This window comes from Netta rufina (assembly GCF_964035555.1).
Source record: "Netta rufina genome assembly, chromosome: 15".
In the NCBI taxonomy this organism is placed as follows: domain Eukaryota; kingdom Metazoa; phylum Chordata; class Aves; order Anseriformes; family Anatidae; genus Netta; species Netta rufina.
Window position 1 is genome coordinate 16,587,184 of NC_140138.1, and position 21,703 is coordinate 16,608,886.

At 45.4% G+C, this 21,703-nt stretch overlaps 1 protein-coding gene across 1 annotated transcript; it reads right to left on the reverse strand.

Annotated features, from left to right (window-relative positions):
* Positions 1-119: 119 nt before the first annotated feature.
* Positions 120-20,476, reverse strand: LOC311215155 (mesothelin-like; the record flags this gene model as incomplete). Its single annotated transcript, XM_084296182.1, has 21 exons — positions 120-214; positions 717-906; positions 1,504-1,598; positions 2,244-2,371; positions 3,043-3,176; positions 4,314-4,498; positions 4,745-4,856; positions 5,398-5,488; positions 6,211-6,401; positions 6,533-6,662; positions 7,241-7,326; positions 7,647-7,767; positions 8,294-8,343; positions 8,497-8,643; positions 9,662-9,832; positions 9,938-10,153; positions 10,502-10,673; positions 11,526-11,553; positions 11,668-11,689; positions 14,918-15,023; positions 20,448-20,476. 21 exons carry the CDS (start codon positions 20,474-20,476, stop codon positions 120-122), a joined length of 2,499 nt encoding a protein of 832 aa, XP_084152308.1.
* Positions 20,477-21,703: the final 1,227 nt, after the last annotated feature.

A 21,703-nucleotide genomic window follows, 5' to 3' on the forward strand; every position in this document is an offset into this window, starting at 1 on the left:
AGCACCGGGCTACGTAGCAGTCGCCTGCTAGCACTGAGTCCCCCTTTGTCCCGCCGGCCTGCCTCAGAGCAGGTCACAGGCTGGTCCCCCTCATCTTGCTGCCTGCTGAGAGAAGGTTTTCAAGACAAGGCCATCGTCATCAGGAAACTGAGAAGCAGAGCAGGCAAGAGGTGGGCTGCCATAGCCACAGTGCCCAGAGCGGATGAGGATGGTGCTAGAGGAAAAAAGAAGGAGGCATCAGTGCAAAGAAACCAACAACTGAATCACTCCTCGTGGGGAGAAGATCCCTTTGTGCCACATCTGGGGAAGATCTTTGGCTTTCTGACTAGGGCTTTCTAACTGGTAAGCAGCCATCATCCTTGGCAGAACTGAATTTACTTCCCCTCCATGCTGGAAGGCAAAGGGAGCAGGTGAGCACTACCCAACGTTTTAGAGGGGCTGGGTGGCTGGAAAGTGACACGTGCCACTGGAAGGGGTCTGCAGTAGCCCAGACCAACAGCACAGCTGAGAGCAGGACTAGAACTGCTTGGCAGTGCTGCCCAAGGCAACCACCTCAAGCAAGGTCCCTGATTCAGGGGGTGCACCAGCTTGGTGCACTCACTTCTCTTACAAACTACCAAAGGCACCTCATTTCCACAAGGCAGTAGTTTTCCTTCCTGTGGCCCCAAAATAAATATTTAAAGCGCGACGATCAGAGGCCCTAACATACTACGTACGCTGAAATTGAGGTGTGACGATGATTATGTAGCCTTCTTGTGTTCCCCCAGTGAGCCCAATGGCCAGTTTATCCAGTTCTGCTTGTTTCTGTCTTCGGACCCACTCCTGGATGGGAGACTTGTTCTGCCATTTCACCAGATCACGAATATTTACCCCCAGCAAGCCCTTAACTTCAGCAGGCGTCAGGCTCTAGGAGAAATCAAACAGTAGGACTTACAGCTGTAAAGGCAGAAATGGCAACAATACCTCTGATCAAGGAACTGGTGAAGTTTATATTAGCCCAAGTGTTAAGAACGAGAAAGACAAACTTCCAGTGAGTAGTTTCAGTTGGAATAATCTTGCCTTAGGTTAGGGGAATAAACACAGTGATTCTTCAAAGCCTCTTTCTGTTGTCCTCTCATGACACATCCCCTCGACCCACATGAGGGCCCCAGTCCTTGCCCAGGTCAGTACGCTTTCTTCTCAAATTGATGATATTATTGCTAACGCTCTTGTTAGAAGATTTGTCACATAGCTGTGTACTGTAGCCTAGTGGAAGGCTCCTACTACTACTCTGAGAGCTGGGACTAAAGAAATTCCCCAGTGAGATTGGGTAAGCATCCATGTATGACTCCAAATCAAACCTCTTCAGAAGTTCCAGGTTGGTTCTCCACTTTCCACTAGTCAATTATTACTCTGAATGTGATGGAATGACTCCAGATTTACACCAATGGACAATGCAACCAGAAACAACCCCTTAGCATGGCATACACGCAGGGAGTCAAACAATTTCAACATTCAGCTCACCATCAAAGAGTCTGTTCTTAACTTTGCCAAAGTATCAACATTCATGTTCACGTTGTCCTTGCTTAGGGCTTTGAGATCCGCACCAGGAGCACCACCTGTGACCGAAAAGAGAATGTTTTATTCCAAGCATGGAGATCAGCCCTCAAATTAGCAGTGATGTGTATCTGTATAGACTGGAGCTACAGTGATGTCTTCTAAATTTATTAGGCTGGGGCTGCTAACGGAGTAAGCTCCAACTGAAAAAAAAAAAAAAAAAAAAAAAAAAAAAAGGATGCTAGTTCATTTTGCTGCAGGGTTTTATGATGTTAGCCATTAAATCAGTCTGCATCAAAGCCAGACGCTAGATGGAGGGGGGAAGAAGAGTTCACTCAGGCTGTGAATAAATTCTTGAGTTAACAGGGAAAATCTGATTTTTTTGACATGGAGAATGGCTGTGAGATAAGCATTAAGCATGAGCTGCTGGATTTCCAGGGGTCCTAGCAGACTTTACCCATTCCAGAAGCCCAGAGTCTGATTTTCCTTGTGACAGTTGGGCAATTGATTTGGGGAATTTTAAGTCAGGTACAGATTCTTTCAATAATATTTAAGGCCACCTACAAGTTGGAAAAGGATGTAAACCCTGCAGAACATTTAACGGTTTGGCTTTGAAAATTCCCAAATCTTAAGATGGTATTTGATCCCCACTCAGCTTCTGGCTAAGACCCCCCTCTTTCCCTGTAAAAGATCGTTCTTTTACATACCTAGATATGGTTCAATGTGCGTATAGTAAGAAGATAAATAGTGCTGGTCTGAGAAAGCACGTTTTGCTTTAGCATATAAGATGTCTTTCGTAAACTGTGGACAGGATGAAAAATTCAGAGAAACCAGTCTGTAGAAAAATGAATATTTAGGAAGAGTTTTTATTATTTTCAATGTTAATAATTTTTGAACTATTCTGAGTATCTCTCTGGGCTTCTCTACACAGGACAGATTACCTCCTCTTCCATATAACCCCAGGTACTTCCCAGTAGATAGAAGAGGTATGGAGAGAAGCTAAATTAAAAAAAAATAATGACTCAGGCTACTGCTCAATGTGATATGTCTTCTAAGTAATGGTGGCTCTGATGGTGTAATGATAAGTTTGTGTGTTTGAAAAGATGTAGTTATTTAATTAATTTCATTTAGCAGTCTTTCAGAGGAAAGTAAATGTCATCAACTCTGTTTTGCCTTTAGATAAAAGCATGCTTGCAAACCATGTTTTTCGTTGTCACCAATATGGTTTAGTGGAGGACTTGTTAGTGTTAGGTCAGAGGTTGGACTCGATGATCTTGAGGTCTCTTCCAACCTAGACCATTCTGTGATTCTGTGAAAAAAAATTTGATTGCAAATTGGAGCCCTTCCTGGCAGAATGGAGAACAGCAGGCTTTTAAACCCCGACACAAAGCACGTACTGAGTTGCTTCCTAGATTTCCTTTCACTGAGTGTAGAGAAACTAAACTGAACTTGCTGATGCAGAAGTGTTTTTGCAAGCAGCCAAGAGCATCACAATATTTGACTCACTTTAAGGTGTTGGAGTCTATCCTATTCAGCGAGGTTGCATTTAGAAGGCAAAAGTGTTTTCCATTAATTGCTTTCAGTGCAGTGGCGTTCAAGGGATTTCCCAAGGTAACATAACGTTCAATCAGTGCAATAGCCTAGGAACACAATTATTTTTTTTCAGAAGTTAATTTTAGCCAGAATCTATGGTTTCATCTTCAAAATTAAAACAAATGCAATAATTACACAATAAAAACAAAACGTTTTAAATCTACTTGTTTGGACTTCAAAGACGGACCAACCATCTTGGAAACCACTAAGCTGGTTCTAAACCAGCAGTTCCCAAACAAGGAAGCAAACCTAGGCAGGAAGCAAATCGAAATCCCCACCTGTTCATCTCTGGGCAGATTTTCTAGCAAGAAAGCCAGAGTGTTAGGTGAAGTTATCCTCCATCTTTTAATTTCCTCTGGGGTGGCAGAATCAATGAAGAGGCCCAGTTTGGAGAGCAGACTGTCAGGATACCCATCAGGGTATGTCTGTGGAAAGACTGTTGTTATTGCTATGAACGCTCTTTGTCATGTCTATGCTCTTTGCAAGATTACTGTGGAAAAGCTTAAAAGGCCTGCAAGGAAGAAGAACCAAAGCCAGTGAGATTACTTGAGCACATCTGTCATGCATTTTTCTGTATGATAGCTCAGGCAAGCAGGCCCCAGGGAGGGAACAAAACCTGCAGCAATGCAAATTGACTCAACAGAGACATGAGTGGAGGTATACCTTGAAGTGGTGAAGACTAACCAAACACTGGACCAGCAGCACAGTCAGCAGATCAGAAGTGATTATTCCCCTCCATTTGGCTCTTGTGAGACCCCATCTAGGTACTACATCCAGTTTTGGACTCCCTGATACACTAAAGACTTTGACAAAGTCTAGCAAACACTAGGAAGTCTAGCAGAGGTCCATGCTGGAGCGGCGGGGCGGAGGAAGCTGGGTATTTCAATCTGAACAAGAGAAATCTAGGAGAGGATTTAATTACCATCTTCAACTACTTACTGGGAGATTATAGGGAGAATGGTACCACAGTCTTCTCAGAGGTGTGTGGTGAAATGACAAGGGTCAACAAGCAATGAAATAGGTATTAAGAAAAATCTATTTTCACAGTAAAGGTGGTCAAACATTGGAAGAGGAGTGCAGAGAGATGGTGGAGTTTCAGTCCCTGGAGACACTGAAACTCAACTGAACAAGTCCCTGAGCAATCTTATCAATGGATAATTTGGCATCCTTCAGCCTGGCATTACCTGATCCAGATTCTCCTTTAGCACAGCCAATTGCTCTTTACTGAAGGCATAGGTCAGGATTTGAGAGAGGTGATTCTCCAGAGAGACATTCTTCAGGCAAGCACGTAACTCTTCAGGTGTATACATAAGAGGCATCAGGTCATCGTTAAGAACTGTGTCTGTTATCTTCTTGTCATCTGGGCAACCTGTTGAAGAAAGTATTAAATATACTAACACCACTGCCCCTTGTTAAATCCTTCTGCTTCAAGCTTTGAGTGCTCTCCATAAAGATGGAGGTAGACAGGTATGCAGTCATTGTTCCATACTCCTCCTGGGCAACCTACCACCAACTATTTCATAGCTCAACTCAGACAAATTCAGGGAGTCCCACAGGCACTGGGGTCAACCCCAATACCAGGGGGTATGTTATGGATCAGAGAAGGTTCCCATACCACTAGCACGCTTGTGCCTAGCAGGCAGGAGTTCTTCAACAATGGTGGCCAGCTGTTCCCTTGACAAAGGCGAATCATGTGCAAAGTTTTTCAGCCAAAGAGTTAAAGCATTCTGCAAAGAAAAAGTTTCATCAGGAAGATTTTCCAATCTTGGGTATATCATCAGCATAATAAGTGATTATTCACACGGATGAGAAGCCTAATTGTTGAGATACTATGGGCAGCTAGACTTCTGCTAGAAGTTTAGAGACCTTTCCTTGGTTTGCCATAGTGTAATTTCTAAATGCTTAAACTCTACCATATCGCATGCCCTGTAAATGACTTTAACTCCTCACAAAGCTCTGTATATAGTTACTACTGCTTTCTACCTCTGGTCCTTTTCTGACAGTTATAGGAAGAAGATTACAGCAGTCTAGGTTGGCAGTTGCAGGCCATCTGACTTGATTAATCCTCACTTTTCACAGACCATCTGACCCCTTTGGCACCATGTTTTTAGATGAAGGCATACTAGTGAAAGCATGAACAACCACAGTCATTTCTACTGTGTTTCTATAGTATATTATATTAATATACTATATTTCTATAGTATTTTTACTATACTGCAGATCCTAGGAGTGCTTCCCAAACTCCTCACACCCCTATGAGTAACCCACCTTGGGGATCTTCTGCAAGATGCTGTGATCAAATATGGGAATCAACCCACCGAGCTCATTTAAGGTAGAAGCTGACCACACTGAAGGAGGCCTGCATACAAAAATTAGTAAGGATTAACTTTCAAGGATTAAAAAAAAAAAAAAAAAAAAAAAAAAAGGAACTTAAAAGCTGGATTTATATCTTGAAACTTCTCAATCACTTCCTGTTACACCAACCTTCATTCCAGTGGAGCAGAAGCAACTGTTAGTAACATGAATAGGGCAGCTGTATAATAAAATGGCATTTAACAAACACAATATTTTCTTAAGCATGAAAACCAAAGATTATCTACTGCTTACTATTGCCCGTTCAGTGCCAAGATCTTAGATCATTTGACACAGAAAGGAAAATATTTTGCCTCTTTGGACAATGTGTCTTAGAGACAGCAAGGGACTTATTAAGCATCTGGCAGTTTAGGAGGTGGAAACAGAATGTTTTCTGAAAACCGTCAGGTGACAAACACCTAGAGCCCATCTGTGTTCATCAGGACTATCTCAGATAAGTTTGGTTAGTGAAAAACAAACCACAAAAATGGTTTGATAACTACTGCAGGTGAGACAGAAATAACTATATATTTTTCAGTTGAATTCCAGGCTAATTTTTCAACTGAAAGAAGTTCAGATAAAACAAAGTAAAACGCCCAATGTGAAATTTAAAACAAATTATTCAAGTTTATGATCAAGCTGGTCAGCTGGAGTTTACTTAGGTATCAACAGGACAAGGGTTTTGTTTTAGGGAAGTATTTTACAGATGCCAAGAAGACAAATGCATACCCAAACGTAGTGTTACCACTGCTGATCACACTCTTAATAGCCTCTTCTTGATCAGGTAGGAAAGATGCACACTGGCTTAACTGCTCCAGCAAATTCTCACCAGAACTTCTAATGTATTCTTCACCCAGGTCACAGACCAGATGACCCAGAATCTCTGCATTTTCCTCGTTCACTTGTGTTCCAGAAATTTTCTAAAGCAATACAAGACGGAGGCACTAAATAGAACTGGATACCATTGTAGAAGAGCATTCTTGGTCTTGTTGACAGCTGACAACCCCAGACTCTCCACGGCTTTGAGCAGAGTTGTCCCCTGACCACATACCAGACATGCTAGAGCTTCCAACAGCAGCTGTTTTCGCTCAGACGAGTCTCTTTGCAGAAGATCAAGATTGGCTTTCCCAACACTAGCAAAGTACTGCCTGCAGCTTCCTGTTGCTGCGTAGTCTGAAGGACTAGAAAGACAAACACTCTGTGAATTCTGCTGGGTGAGATCAAACAGTTGGTCAGCTCTGTTCAATATAATGTCTTCCACACACATGGTCTAAACTCTATGAAGTTTCTTCTCAAAGACTGAAGTCCACATTTTTCAAAAACTCGTTTTCAGCTTAAGGACTCTGTTGTGAGACTCAGTTAAAATTGTTCAAGATTTGGATACAGAACCACAGCGGATAGCTACTGGAACAAAGAAATCCACTCCACTGTCTATCTCATCTGATGCTGTAAGGGAAAAGCCCCCTCAGAGAGGATAAAAATTACTAAAAAGCCATAGTGGTTTCACATCAAGGCAGAAATATCTAAAAAGAGCTTCATTCTGTTTTACCAGTACGAAGGATGATTAAATTTGAAAGGACCTTAAAACTGTTTTGAAAGCTTTCCACAGTATGATTTTTTTTTTTTCTGTAAGGATGCCTGAACAAATTGGAAATGAATGTCAAACATGAATTAGTCATTACCAGCCAGCTTATAAAGTCATGCCTTTTTTTCCCCACCAATGCCTAACACAACAACATGAAAACCATAGCCCATTTACCTTAAAAATAGCAACAGGTCTTTTGGATAGCTATCTAAATCCTTGGGAATTCCATGCAGCGTCACCATCTTCACTAAGCAACTCAGCTGAAAGGATAATGGATTTTATATCAGAGAAAGACAACAGCATGGAAACACAAGAAAAAATAAATATAAATATTTTACCCCACTCTAAAGAAAGAAATAAAAAGACAGAAATTGGAGATTTTGGTTCCTGAGACACCTAGCCAACTGGGTTTTGACTTTGCCTCTCCCTGAAGAAATTCAAAACAGTGTGATCGAGACCCAAGACCAGTTACATTTGTTCTAGTCCCTTAAGCTGAAAGCATTCTTGTTCTTGCTGAACAATCCTGATTGATATCTCCATTGCAATATCAAATGCAGCATTTTGGAACACAGGAACTGACCTGGTCTTCTCCTAGCTGGACATTCTTCTTCTTCATGACTTTGGCCAGCTGCTGAACTCTTTCTGTTCCTATTTCATTAGCAACTGCACATGTGTAGCCTTGGAGAACTGACTGGGAAAGCCTGTACATTTACAGAAAGCAAATCAGAGGTGCAAGAACTTCAGGAGAAACGTCAGTTATAATCTCCTGTATATAACATGACAAATATGACAAGCATAAACCTCTCCCATCCTTAAATCTTAATGCTCTCCAATCTCCATCTACTCAAAATTGCTAGTCTTGCATTTTGTAGGAGACCAAAGAGCCATCACTGCTTGAATAAACATAATCTGGAGACTTTCCACACCAAGCTGTACTGCTGTGCCCTCATGTACAAGATCAGTCTCCTCTACTTGCTTTTAGTACAAGCCACACGTCAAAACTGAAATAAAGCCTTGTGTTAGAAAGCAAGTCTGGCTTACAGGCACGTTTTGCAGCTAAAACCCTGTAGGCCTTGGTGCTATGTGCCTGTGTTTGTGTTTGAATGGTATTTTCCAATCTCTTGCTAAAGATTAAAAATGATGAGGCAGCCATTTGTGACAAAGGCAATATGGATAACACCAAGCAAAGCAAGCAAGGAGAACAGAAGGAGAGTAAGAAAACACTACCTGCTGAAGTCAGGCTCTCTCTTTATCACATCACTGAAAAACATGGCAGCCTGTGGAGCAAAGCCAGATTGACAGTGGTTTACCATGCTCTTCTGCAACATTCACCTGTATTTTCAAACAGATTTGCAGAGCGGTCCCACAGCTCTGCAATGTCCAAGGCTGACACTGAGGGATGAGAAGGACACCAGCTGCTAGCATTTTACCTGTTCTCGGGTCCACATTTTTCTGTTGAGATCTTCAATACTGGGCTTCTCATCCTCAAAAACAAGCAATGATTTTGGGATGTAACTAGCCAGAGCATCAGGGATAAGTTTAACCAACTCAGCAGGGTTGCTTACACTGGAAGAAATCTTAAAACAAACAAACAAATAAACCATACGTATATTCACATATATACATAAAAATAAACAATTCTAAAATAATTTCTGTTGAAGAAATGAAAATTTGGAAAGAGGCCAGGGGAATTCCTCTCTTGATCATCTGGGCATTTGTCAAAGACCTAATACGAAATATTTCCTGTTTGACACATGCATCAGACTAGGAGAGCTGCATGGAGCTAACAGTTGAGGCTCTGATGAAAGGGGATGATTCTGTCTCTGTCACTTCCCCGGCTCCTGGCTTTATGCCCTAAAAACCTTTAGTAGGTCAGAAAGGAGAGACACTTCTTCCCTCTCTGACAACCCAAAGAACACCTCAACTCCAGAAGGCACGTTGCAGAGCAATCCTTTGGTGAATATGTTACTTCCCTAAGGCATCACACACAACCCTGACAGCCCCGTTGCCCCAGCACATGCTACAGGCTATACCAAACACGGGTCAGTGGCTTTCCTACAGGAGGGAGGACAAATAACAACAAATTCAAATGCTGCACATGCAACTTGAAGGTTAAAGTCATGGCTGGGAAAAGTGGGAAAAGAAGTCCAAGACCTGTACAGTCACACAGGGAAATGGTATAGTGCATTGATTGAGTCTGTCCTAAAAGGGGCTTCCTGAGAGCAGCCTTCACTTCTCACACAGTCTCACCCCAAACTACGGCAATAACCTTTCCCTGACAGCATCTTATCAAGTCAGTGGGGAGTAGTTTCTAGGTATACCCTGTAGAAAAACTCTCTCTCCTGCCCCAGGCCCTAAGAGGCTTGGCAGGTCACGCTGGCTGGCAGCCAAGGACATCTACACGGGTCCAGGGATAGGGACGTGGGATGCCTGTCCTGCTGCACACTCCGGTTAGCAATGACAAATACCCCCGAGGGAATGCCGTGTGTGTGTGCAGGTATGTGCCAATGCCTGGCCCCAGGTAACCAGTGTTCTTGGCTGTGAGTCATGGGAGCTTTGCTAATTTGTGACGTCCATAGAGAAAAACAATTTCACCATTTCCACAAATGTCCTTTTCAGAGCAGAGGGCAGGGTCACCAACTGCTGGACAAACTCAGGCAACTTAATGGCTTCCAAGATCACTTCTGGAGGGAGACTTCGAAGCCTGCTGCTGCTGAGGCCAGCCACCAAGCTCCCCAGCTTTGCCAGGCTCTGTCCATCTGAAATCTGAAGGGAAATACATGCAGGCATGAGTACACAAAGGGCCAAAGATCATTTGTGCAACTAGCTATACTGGGTGTAAGGTGCATTTCTGGACCTCAACCTTTGTACCTGATAGCCAGAGCGGAGCAGTTTATTGATAATAGCACTGGACTGGTCAGCATTCCAGCCACGAACTTCTCCCAGGGCAGGAAGAGATGCTTCAAGGTCTTCATCACTTATTTTATTTTCGATGTCGGATACGGACAGCCCAACAGCAACCTGGCCCAATTCACGCAGGATTGCAGGAGTGAAATGCTCAAACTTGCTCACCAAAGAAGATGCAACCTGAAGAGGTCCCATACAGAAAAGAAAGTCAGAAGAATAATGAGATGAGTCTATTGGATCCTACAAGCTTTGGATGTCTTAAATCACTGGGTTTTCTGCCTCAAATTTGTGTGATGGTGCCTGTGAATGGACTGCCTCTACCACTGAGATTTGCAGATCATAAAGCACCAGCCAGACACCATAATAATAAATTAAAAATAAATTTAAAAAAAATAAACAAAACAAACAAAAAAACCACCAAGGTGAGCTCTGGGAGCTTATAAGGGAGGCACAAGAGTTGAATCCTCAATTCTCAAAACTACTGTCTAGCTGTATGAAGAACTGAGGTGAGGCTGGACAGCAGATTACCTGCAGTTCCTCTGTTGTCAGGAAGGAGGGAGCTCGCTCTCCGTTTATTCCTCTGTGTGTCACTTTCAACGGGCAGTTTTTGGTGATCCTGTGAGCCAAGCTTAAAGCATCGTCTCTGCTCAGGTTGCTCACTGCAGAGGGGCTCAGGTAGCAAACAAATTTGTCTGGGAGACTGCAGGTGGGAGAGAAGGGGGAGAGGTTACCAGTCTGATAGGCAGTGACTCTGATTTTTCCTCTTTTTTCCAGAGGATGCTCTTTCCCAGTGCATATTTCCTCTGATTCTTTTTAGCTCTGATGATGCTCCTGCTTACAGCGAGCACAGCTGTGCCACGCAGAACTGCCCAGCTGCAGGATGTGCAGTTGGTCATTCGCTGGTGAATGGCTCTGCAAGGCAATCCCTTCTCAGTGATTCTCATTTCTCACTGAATATTTATTCATTCAGATACCTGCAGCAGGAACAGCCATTCGCTACCCTCCAGGAAAGGGTCCGGCCCACCCGTTAATGCCAGGCAGCCTTAACGAGGCACAGCCCAAAAAAAAACGAATGCAGAAGAGCAAACAAACAACCCCAATGATAAGCATCATTAGCTGGCACCATTTGGGAGCAGGGAGAAAGTCCCTGTAAACTGTTTACCCTTAGGTAGAAACCAAATTAAATGAAGGTTTGAAGCTGACCTGTCTGTGCCCTAGGCCCCCATCACCAGCCAAGCCAAGCTCAGCACTGATGCCAAGGTTCTTGGAGCAGTAAATCCCCCCTGTGACAAGCTGTCTTGCACATCAGGGACTTGCCCTGCCTTTCTTTGCCCTGCACAGACACTGAGCCCCAGGAAACCATTTTCCCTTTGCAATTCAAGCCAGCAAAACAAGGGCTCTCCCTGCCCACAGGCATCTCTGGGACTCTGCAGGGAGGAAGGTGCTACACCAGGCTTCAGAGGCTTCCTGCCACCCAAAGTGACATCCCCAACAAACCAGTAACACTCCCCAGGGAAATGGTGCCAAGGTAATTTGCTGATGGTTCACATACCTTTTCACTGAAGCACACACGGTAGTTTCTGATTTCCCAAAAAGAGAGAGAGAGAGACAAAGATAAAGGCACTGTGATAGGAAAATGCATACAGAGCTATGTTTGAATCTACTGTAGGGAAATTACTTGGTAAGAAACTCACCATTGACAGGGGAGCTGGAGCACTGAGCAGGGAGAAAGAGAGAAAAGAGATACCAGTGTAACTACAGAGTGATGTTAAAGCAGTGTTATCTGTGATCATTTCATACAGAGAAGCATGGACCCTACAACCATTTGTACTTGGATCTGGCCTGAAAACACACAAATACCTACATCCGAAGCTCCTATCCTGACATGTTAGGTAGTCGCCATCTGCAAAGTTGATATCACTATTTTTTTTTATATTAAACAGCCAGAACGTTCAGGGTTATGCAAGTCCTCCCATCACTCTGGCATCAGGCCCATGGGATGGACTGCTCCCAAGATCTGAGTGTGGTCAGTAATCCAACACCACCTTCCCTGCAGCATCTAGTGATGTGCGTGTGCTGCAGCCCTGCACAGACCTGGAGCAGCCATCCCCACTGCTCAGCACTTCGGAGACACCACTCAGAGGAAGGGCAGTTAGCACCCACCTCCCTCACAACACCCTTAATTTGGTTTGTGGCAGCTGATGCCCATCAATGCCCTGCTGTCAGGAGAAACCGCACTGACCACCAACCCCCACGTGCTTTCCAAGCAAGGACATGGGTGACACTTCAAACACAGAGTTTGCCTTACCAGGTATGTCTCAGCAGAAGCTGTATCAGCTGCCAGCCAACCTGGAAGACAACGTGGTGTGATTTTAGCAGCAAATGCAGGACAGAGGGCTCATTCTCAGTCCAACCCCCAAATGGGCCTAATAGGTCCTGAACCTCACTCATCTCCCTGCATTATTCTGTTCTTCATTCTGGACACAGTATTTCACAGAATCATTTCTGTCAGCTGTGGCCAAGCCTTTGTTGTTTTTCACACCTCTCCTGCTAAGTCCTTCACTGGATTAAAACACTCCAGTGCTGCAGGACTGCACAGGGCGCAGGCAGTGCCCATGTGTGTCAGCCCTAAGAGTTCAGCAGGGATTTACTAAAATAAACCAACCTGTCACTGCTGGCTCTCAGCAGGTCCGTGCAAGCTCTCCACTACCCTACACTTTGTTTCCCAACAACTTCACTACTCCACACATTGTTCCCAAAGTAAACTTACATCTCCCCTCCCAATACCATGAAGTTCAAAATATGGTGAAATGTGAGCTTAGAAACCAAACCAGCATGGACAAACTCAATTCTCCTTGGCATTACTATTATTTACTTCAGATTAGAAGCCTGCCAAGCTCAGCATCTCTTGTGTACAGAAAAAAAAAGAGTAAGGCAGGGACTTCCATCGGTTTGTGACAGGACAGAACAAGTGTCTGCAACAAATGCCACATGAAACCAGAGGCAGGGAGAGGGAGAAGACAATGTTTTAAGCTCCTGAGGTTACACTGCAGGGCTGACAGGCCCAATTTGGGTGGTGCTGAGTCACTGCCAATTCGTTTTTGTCCATGTACTTCTCACACAGGAGTGTTCTCCCTTCTGGGAAGAGAGAGAAGATCCCTAAATGTTGATGTGCTTCATGGTGTCATGACCTGTGGTTCCTCCACACCCTATGGCTAAAAGCCTAGGCTGTGCAAGACCAGGACAGTCCCAGTCAAACCCGTGGTAATATTTGGGCACAAATCAATGGGATGGGAGACCCTCATCACTGAGCTGTGATGGGGAAGGGGGAGGAGATGGAAGGCAGTGGCGTACTGGGTGTGAAGGAGTTCTCCATACAATGGCCCACATTAACAAAGGGATTGTAAAACAGCTTGTAGGGATGGATTAGAGGAGTCCCTAATTAGTGTAACAGCTTTTTTGATTACTACTTGCTACACCTTCTGAATCGTTTAATTAATAGGGAACTGCCACTAAGTAACAGGCAAAGGAACCATACCCATAGGTGGCCAGGTGCGTTCCTCTAATCCTAACATACATTATATTTACTCCTAGATAATGTCCCAGAGGAGTTCCCGAAGTAACCAAGAGCTCAGTGCCAGAGGCCATGCTTCCCTGCTTGCAGACGGAGCTGGGACTGTTTCCACCCATAATAATCACTTCCTCCTCACCTCAGGATCGGACCTTGGAAAAATAAAGCCAAGCCCTCTGGCCCCAGTCTTGGAAAGGTCTTACACATATGTTTATCTTTAAGCACAGAAATCATCCTATTGACCTGTAAGAGCAATGCTCAGAGATCCGTTTGGGAAAGGAGGAAGAGGAAGATTGGCTCCTCGTTCTGCAAGACCAGGGAGGCCCCCAGTTCACTATCACAACAATCCTAATTCTATGTAAGGGCTACAGACTCCTCTTGTGTCATGAATCATCAAAGATATGTGTTCATTGCTCTGGAAACAAAGCCTTTCCAGAACACTGATGTCACTCCTGTGCCTCATTAGTGCCCAGGCATGGCAGCCGTAAGGGACAGGACCAGTTTCGTCCCCCACAGGCATTACTGACCTGCCAGTCTTAAAAACAATTGCATTAAGAGCCATTAACAAGCAGTTATGTAGAAGAAGTGCACAAGCATGTAGTAGAAGTGCACAAGCAACACGTGCACTACAACTATGTAGTAGAAGTGCACAAGCAACATGTGCACTTCTACTGGGCAGAGACTTCTCTCCCTGTACAAGATGTCAATACAAAATTGGAAAATCAGATTTTCATCAGGGTTTCCCAGAGACACCTGCATATTCCAGTAGAAGGAGCAGAAACTAATTGCTAATTTGCTACAGGAACTAATATATTTTGGTTCACAGACACAATAATAAGCAGGACTAAAGGCTGGGGATTTCAAGCAACCACCAAAGTAATGTTCAATGGCATTTTAGCACAATCTTCCTTTTTGAGGGCTATCTCAGCTTCAGCTGTTTGTGAGGAAAATCCTCCCAGGACACCCGTCACCCTCACAGTAATACTCACCAACCAAAAGGAGGAAGCCAAGCCGTGGGAGCAAAGGCAACATTTCTGCAGAGGTCTTTAGGGTGCCCATGCAGACAAGGAATCACCTTATTTCAGCCAAGAAAAATCAAACATGAATAATACTTAACTATAAAAATAAAAATAGGAGAGTTGAAAGGTGGTTGTTCAAATAACTATCTTGCAAACAATCTTACACATATCAACACACTTCACAAAACCTATCTGAAACTGGATCCAAAGCACACAAAACTACTGAGGGTCTGCTAAGTCTGGCAAAACACTTCATTGCATGAGATAATTCAGATAGTTAAGCTAGATTCCTCTCCGGGAGAAGACAGTATCAGTTTGCAGAGCCCTGCTTGGAGGATTACTGGTGGCACTCACCTTCCAGCTGCTGGTTGCTGCGTCCTCAGTGCGCAGGTCTCCAGTTGTAGAGGGCTGCTTTTGACTGAGCAAACCAGGGTGTGTCTCCAGCTTCTCAAAACTACATCTGAAATTACAGGATGGGTTTGGAGCGCTGGACACACCTGTAAGTCCTTGAAGATGCAAATGCTCAACAGTACAAATAAATGTGTGCTATTTGTTAATGCTTGCCATTCCCTAGGACACCACAGGGAACGCCAAGCCCACAGAGAGGCTGCGTGGAGGGACAAGAGCAGGGAATAGATGCATTCCTTCCTTGCCCTGCACAGAACCTATTTGCCATTCACAACCATCTTACAGCTCCAGAATTGTACTCCCTGAGATCCCTGTCTCCCTATCACCAGAAACCTGCCAAGTTCCTCCAACACGACATTACGGGCTTTCCAATCCTGCAGGCTGCTCTACTCCAAGAAGTAAACAACGTTCTTTTTAAAGAGCTTGCATTTGGTTATAAGGGATCTTTATGCATGCAGAGGAATGTCGTGACGGGTTTGCCCCGCTCTTTTGGCAGAACAACACACGATGGGATTCCCCACGACGTCCCCAGGACGGCACATCAGCATCCAGGGGAATCAACTTGACTGAACTTGTGTTCTCTCCCAGCTAAAGGTCAGCTTGTAAGGAAAATGAGACCTGCTGCAGATTCTAACAAGGAATGGACATTAACTTTTCTTTCATCTAGTTCCGACTTCATTTCTCTGACCCTCAGAACCGAGTCCTCAAGCCACTACGAAATTGCCCACAGTACCTCTCTCGATTTCTCTGCATGCAGATGAGTAATTCTGTGTACTCAGAATTGAAAAAGTCTTTGTTTGGTCATTTTATCGATGCCTTTCAAGAGAAGTTTGAAAAGCCAGTTGTGTCCCAAACTCCGGCTTGTCCCATCATGCCCACCTACAGCTCAGGTGTCTGTGGCAACACAGAGAAAAGCTGGTGTTGACTCAAGGCACGTACCCAAACCCCTGCTCCCTCCCCACTCCCAGCTTTCTTAGCACACTTAACATGTTTATCAGCTATTTTGAAACTAGTATAAGAATACTGATTCACACTTGTGGTTTGTCTGACTCAGAAGCCCAAAGGATGCCAAACATGAAAGCAACTCTCATCGGCACCCATCTAAGCTACCTCTAGCTATGTAAACTTGAAACACGTAATTTTATAAATAGTCAGGTTTGTGGATTCCCAGTTCAAAGCAAGAAGACTCTTCTCCAGAAAATCCAAATGAAGTCTCCTTGAGATGGATGGAAGAACCTTTAATCAGGCTTCAAATACCACCGCTTTTTGTGCTTTTTGGAACGACAACATTGTGAGCAGGCTGGCCAGGAAGGGGGGTCAGATAGGCACGTGTTGCTCTGGAGCCCTGGTCATGCTGCTGGAGAACTGCAGGTCCCCAAAACAGTCAACGAAGAAAGCAACGAAGAGCACGTGGCACAGCATGCCTCCGCCATCTGCAGCCAGACCCACGGCTCTTCACCAGGGTATCAGGAGGTGAATCAGAAAAACAGGGAAGAGCTGAAAAGCAGAAAAATCAACAGTGAGCCTCGGCCGCGGATGAGGAAAAGAGGGGAGGGGGGCAACGCAGAGGGTCGGGATTTTCTGCTTGTGTTAGTCAGGAAATCATGCATACCTAAAAAGTGTGCAGAGCACTCTCCCTTCTGGGGAGAGAAACTAAAGTTCACAAAGGCAAGGAGGAACTTTCGTCTGTAAACAAACTTATTTTTCTTAACTGTGTTCACAAGGTGGCTGAGCAGAAGTATCCACTACCTGGCATTTGTGTTCATACCAAAGAAAAAGTCAGATTATTACACAGGATAAGGCTGGAGATGATTTGTGGTATTGTATCTGCTCAAGTAAGAGTAAATAAGCGCTGCAACCTCCTGAAATAGGCTTCCAGCTAGAGGGTTTGGGCTGTGATGCCACCTCCAGCCACACCACTCCGTAGCACTGGATCAGTTGGGTCTGTTGCAGGTTTTCCTGCACCTTCTAGATGCCAGCCTGCCCCAGCCTGGGACACAGCCGCAGAAATGCAGGAGGCTCAGCACTGCTTTCAGAGCAGGATAAGATCCCTCTGGTGGATGGCCAGCGAGGAGAACATCACAACCTCTCACAAAGTGACGTGACTCTAGAAAAGCAGATTTTATGCCATAATTCCATGATAACCTTCATGCTAACCAGAGAGGACGTGGTCTAGGAGCTTCACTCCTAAAATATTCTCAGCAACACGCAGCAATTCAGATAGCAACTGTGACTAAGGAAGAATTTGCAGCCCGCACCCGGGCAGACAAGTCTTTCAGGGGACAGAGCCTAGCACACCCTCCGCTACCACCTCCCCTGAAGCGGAGCTCTCCCTGTCATTAATTTCATTTGCACCACGTTCCCTTCCTAAGCCCTGCTTTCCCCACCCTCTATGAACCTTCCTCATTTCGCAGCATCAGGCCTCTCAGGTCTCTTGCAAACAGAGGGGAACACAGCGCAGGCGGTGGTAAAACTCCCTCTTGGTGGGAGACAACCAGAGATCTCCTCTTGACCAAGAAGTAAAGAGCTGGAAGAGGTCTCAGCCCTCCCCTTGCACCATGGTGTAACTGCAAATACCTGGGCTGACTGAGGTGCATCCAGGCTGCCATTGCATAGGCATGTGAGGAGGATTTTGGAGCTCTCCTGTGAAAACAACCACTTCTAGCTCGCTGCAGTTACTGTGGAGACCTCCTTCTGCCTTCTCTTCCCTCTTGCATTCTTCCCTCTCTGTTTCCTGAGATGGAAAATAATCCAGTGCCTTCATGTCACCTCCCTCTCTTCCCAAGTGCATGAATTTCCCTGCGACAGCACGTGGGGAGTGTAGCCCAGCTTTGCATCCTGACCTCTCATCGCTCACGCCGAAGGGTAAGGGCAGGAGGGAAGTCAATGAAATCTGCAGAGGGTGGGCAGGAGTGGGCCAGGTCTAAGCTGCAGTTTGTGCCATGGAGGAACGAGTCGGCACCTTGAAAATCCTCTTCTCACCCGGCCTGACCCTACGTGTGCAGCATCAAGTGCAGTTCTTCAACACCAAATGGTACAACTGGTTGCCGAGGTGTTCCTGCCATGGTAAGCCAGGTGTGGCAACAGGCAGTAAATCTCCCTCGATCCCAGCTCCACCATGCACGCCACACACCCCGTTCAGCCCAAAATCATTGGACTTCCCCATAATTTTCATGACAGGGCCTTTGCACTCTCCCAGAAAAGCCAGGGCTCCCATCGGTTCGGTCCTGCACCCCGGGGCAGCAGGGCCAGGGCAGCCGATCGATGCTCGCACCACAGGTGAATCCCCATCAGACAGGTCAGAAGGTGGCAGGCACTACAGCAGCTTTTAGGAAGATCTCCAAGATCTGTCTCTTCTGGACAGAGAACCAGAAAGTAAGGTGGATAAGGTTAAGTCTCAGCTTAGAGCAAATCTCTTTGGCGGGGCAAGGAAAGGCCCAGCTTGCTGTAAGAGTCGGGTGAGCAGTGGGAATCCCTTGCAAAGGGCTGTGTCTGGAGTTGACAGAAGGGATAAAGACAGAAGTGATGCAAAGCCTGTGGCCTATGGTATAAACAGATCAAAGCCCACAAAAGTGGTGTTATAACACAGTCATCACTTGCACTTAGCCCTTCTGTTATCCTCCCTGTACAGATCTCAGGCTTACTGGGACTTGGCACACAAAGGAAGACTCCCCAGTAATTGAACTAAGCCCCTGTGAAACCTCTCCTCTGCTTATCTCTCTAGAAGTGCAAACAAGGAAATAGTGCTAAGTAAACGTCCACATCTGAGAACTGTGATTTCATTGATAACAAACCAGGTATTGCTCCATTGCTCACTGTTTCCACTGCAGAACTGCCTGCCCTCGCTCCTGCAGCCCGGGACCACAACTGCTATCGCTCCTTACAGAAAAGAAAATCAAGGGGCCTCTCAAAACGTTTGTCAGAACATCTCCTGGCTTAGTAGTGGATCAGACTTAAAGCACTTTGCCTGGAGCAATCTTCCAGGTCAGCAGCCTGAAAGGTTCTGGGTAAGGGCATTTTTTTGAGAGCTCTGTCTTGCAGGTAGCCTACAAATACAGCTTTCCACTTGAATATGCTGTTGGTCAGTGATGGTAAGAAGAGAGCTTTAGCATAATTAGGCAGCTATAATATCTGGCATCACAGCCTTTGCAGCACAGAACGTTTTGGCCCATTTTGGCTCCATAGCCACCTTTCAATGGATTCAAAAGGACCCAGCAGAGGCAGTTCAGACTTGAAGGAGCTGACCCTTACACAGGCAAATAAATTGCACGGCTTTGTCTCAGTAGGTGGCAGATGCTAGAAGTAACCACTGGTTCAGAAAGCAACTGTACAAAAGCTCTCCATTCAGACCTATTCCAAATGCAAGTGTGGTTTTGAATTGACAGGGCTGATTCTTATCTCAGAGATCTTCAGAAGAATGTGTAAGCACACAGGTCACATCCAGCTATGCGACTTGGTATTGCGTAGCTGCTTGTTAAATGTCAGCTAGAGATTTTTATAAACAAGGCAGTATTTCGCTCAATACACAGCTTGGCTCACTTCTGCATGCTTAAGCTTTCAGTTACAAGTAGGGAGCATGAAAATAAACATCATTGGCTTTGAGATGTCACTGTGCCCACACCTACACATGCCAGTGGGGTCAAAGAACCTGACTGAGGGTTGGTGTCTGACATCTCAAGCAAGTCAGTTGATCCTCCCTCCCTACACTAACAAACCTTCACTTAAGGCTCTTTCTAAGTTGTAAAGGACAAGAAAGGGAGTTGAGGGTCTCAGAGACCCGCCTACCATCAGACACGTGGGCTCCTTGGCTGCCTCAGGACTAAAACTCAGTCCTGATCTGTTCCCACTGCACTAACTTCAGAGCAAACCCTGCTCTGGCCACTTTGCACTGCCAGAGCTATTCTCTGCACACTGCTAAAGGAAGTATCACGGAGACTAATAAAAAAAAAGGCCAAACAGTATCAAATATCAGTTTATAGCTAGAAGTACAACTGAACCTCCATGCTAACACCTTGCTAGAAGTTTACACAAGAGGTTTTGCTTATTTTCTACCTCCCTTTCTTCCTTATAATCACATTTGTGTTGCATGAACTCAAAAACCACCTCTATCTAACACTCAGACCTCCTGAATTAAAAGCCTAAGAAAGCTAAAAAAAGAAGTACTCAGAAGTCCGATTTTCCTCTCTCTCAGCAAGGTTTCTGTTTCTGTTGGTGAATGACTGGCTGCTCTAGAGAGAAGTGGTGTTTAGCACTCCCCTAACCCTACCAGTTCAGCACTCCCCTAATCCTACCAGTTAGTTCAGCTGCCCATCAGGTCTTAGAGACTCTCCTGACACATCAGCAGCCAGAAGCAGGACCAGGTTTCAGGTAAGTGACATTTCTGGAATTACATTTCGGCAGGAGGAGGCTCAGAGCTGACAAATGCTCCGAGGAGCCCAGCCCAGCTCAGGAAGACGCAGGCTGTTACGACACCGACCCCTCAGCCATCAGTTCTGGCTGCACCATGGTGCTCAAGGCACTAGAAGTATTTGGCATCCAGCACTCTGCCAAGGTGCTACTTGCGTCGGCTGCTGTGCCAGGTTCTCACAACTCCCATGTCTTTTGGGTGAGCGGGTCCTCCCAAAGCACATACCTTCTGTAGTGCCATGCATAGAAGTATTCCCACGGTGAGTGCCTCTGCCCATTTTGCCCTGCCGTGAGTATCATCAGCACTTGGACATCTCTAGTATGCACTTGAGCATAGCAAAAAATAGCTATAATTGACAGGCACTCCTTATTCTCAAGGACAAAGAAGCTCTGTATTTCATAGCTTCAAGAAACTGGTCTCCTGTATGAGTCAGCTGCCTGCCAAAAATCTTCACGTGTTCTTAGTTGCTTCCCCTTACAACAAGGCTGACACCTTGCGATGTAGCAGGGCAGCCTAACCTCCCTCCCTTCTTTATATATACATGTAAATACTCAGATACACATGCACAGGTGTGTACACAGTCACCTACAGACGGTGACACCACATACAGCCCTAAAAGAGAGGGGAAAAAGAGAGAGCCTGCCTAGTGAAAGTCAGAGATCCCACTCAGACTGGAAAGCCTAACTCAGTCTGTAGCATGACCAAAAAACATTCCTCAATCTCCCTAAATCCCATCAGCCAAAGGCCCACAGCGTTAAAAACCCTTTTACAGTAACTTCTCATCCCCATGTAGCACCTTGCAGCGCCCTGCAAAGGGATTTATTTCAGCTCCCAGTCTCCTGCCTTGTCATGCCCCCTGCAGTGAGTGCTCTGTAAGGCAGGCTAGGGAGCCTTCATCCCTTTATGCTGCATGTATGTGTCTGATGAAAAGCCACGGGGCAAGGGCTAGATATAAATTATTTGGCATTTTACCCTTAGCCATGAAACCAGCTGACAGGAACGGAGTTCAACTGGATTAGCTCCTTCTCTGTGTTGCTCAGGCACTGACCCAGCTCTATTCATAGCAAGACCATCACAGCCCCTCAGCCATCCAGATGGTCCTGGTGCTAACTGGCAACGAGGAAGAGTCTCTCCAGTGCCTTCCTAGAGGACTTCAACACTTCTGTCCTGAAGGTGAGTAATCTAAGTGACTGCCTGCAATAATCAAGTCCTCGGGAGCACAGCAGGTCAGAGGTGAACTCTCAGACTTTGAACTCCGGGAACCTCACGGCCAGACATAAAGTCAGTCTGGAAGACGAGTCAGAAAGGAGTTCCTCCTGCTCCAG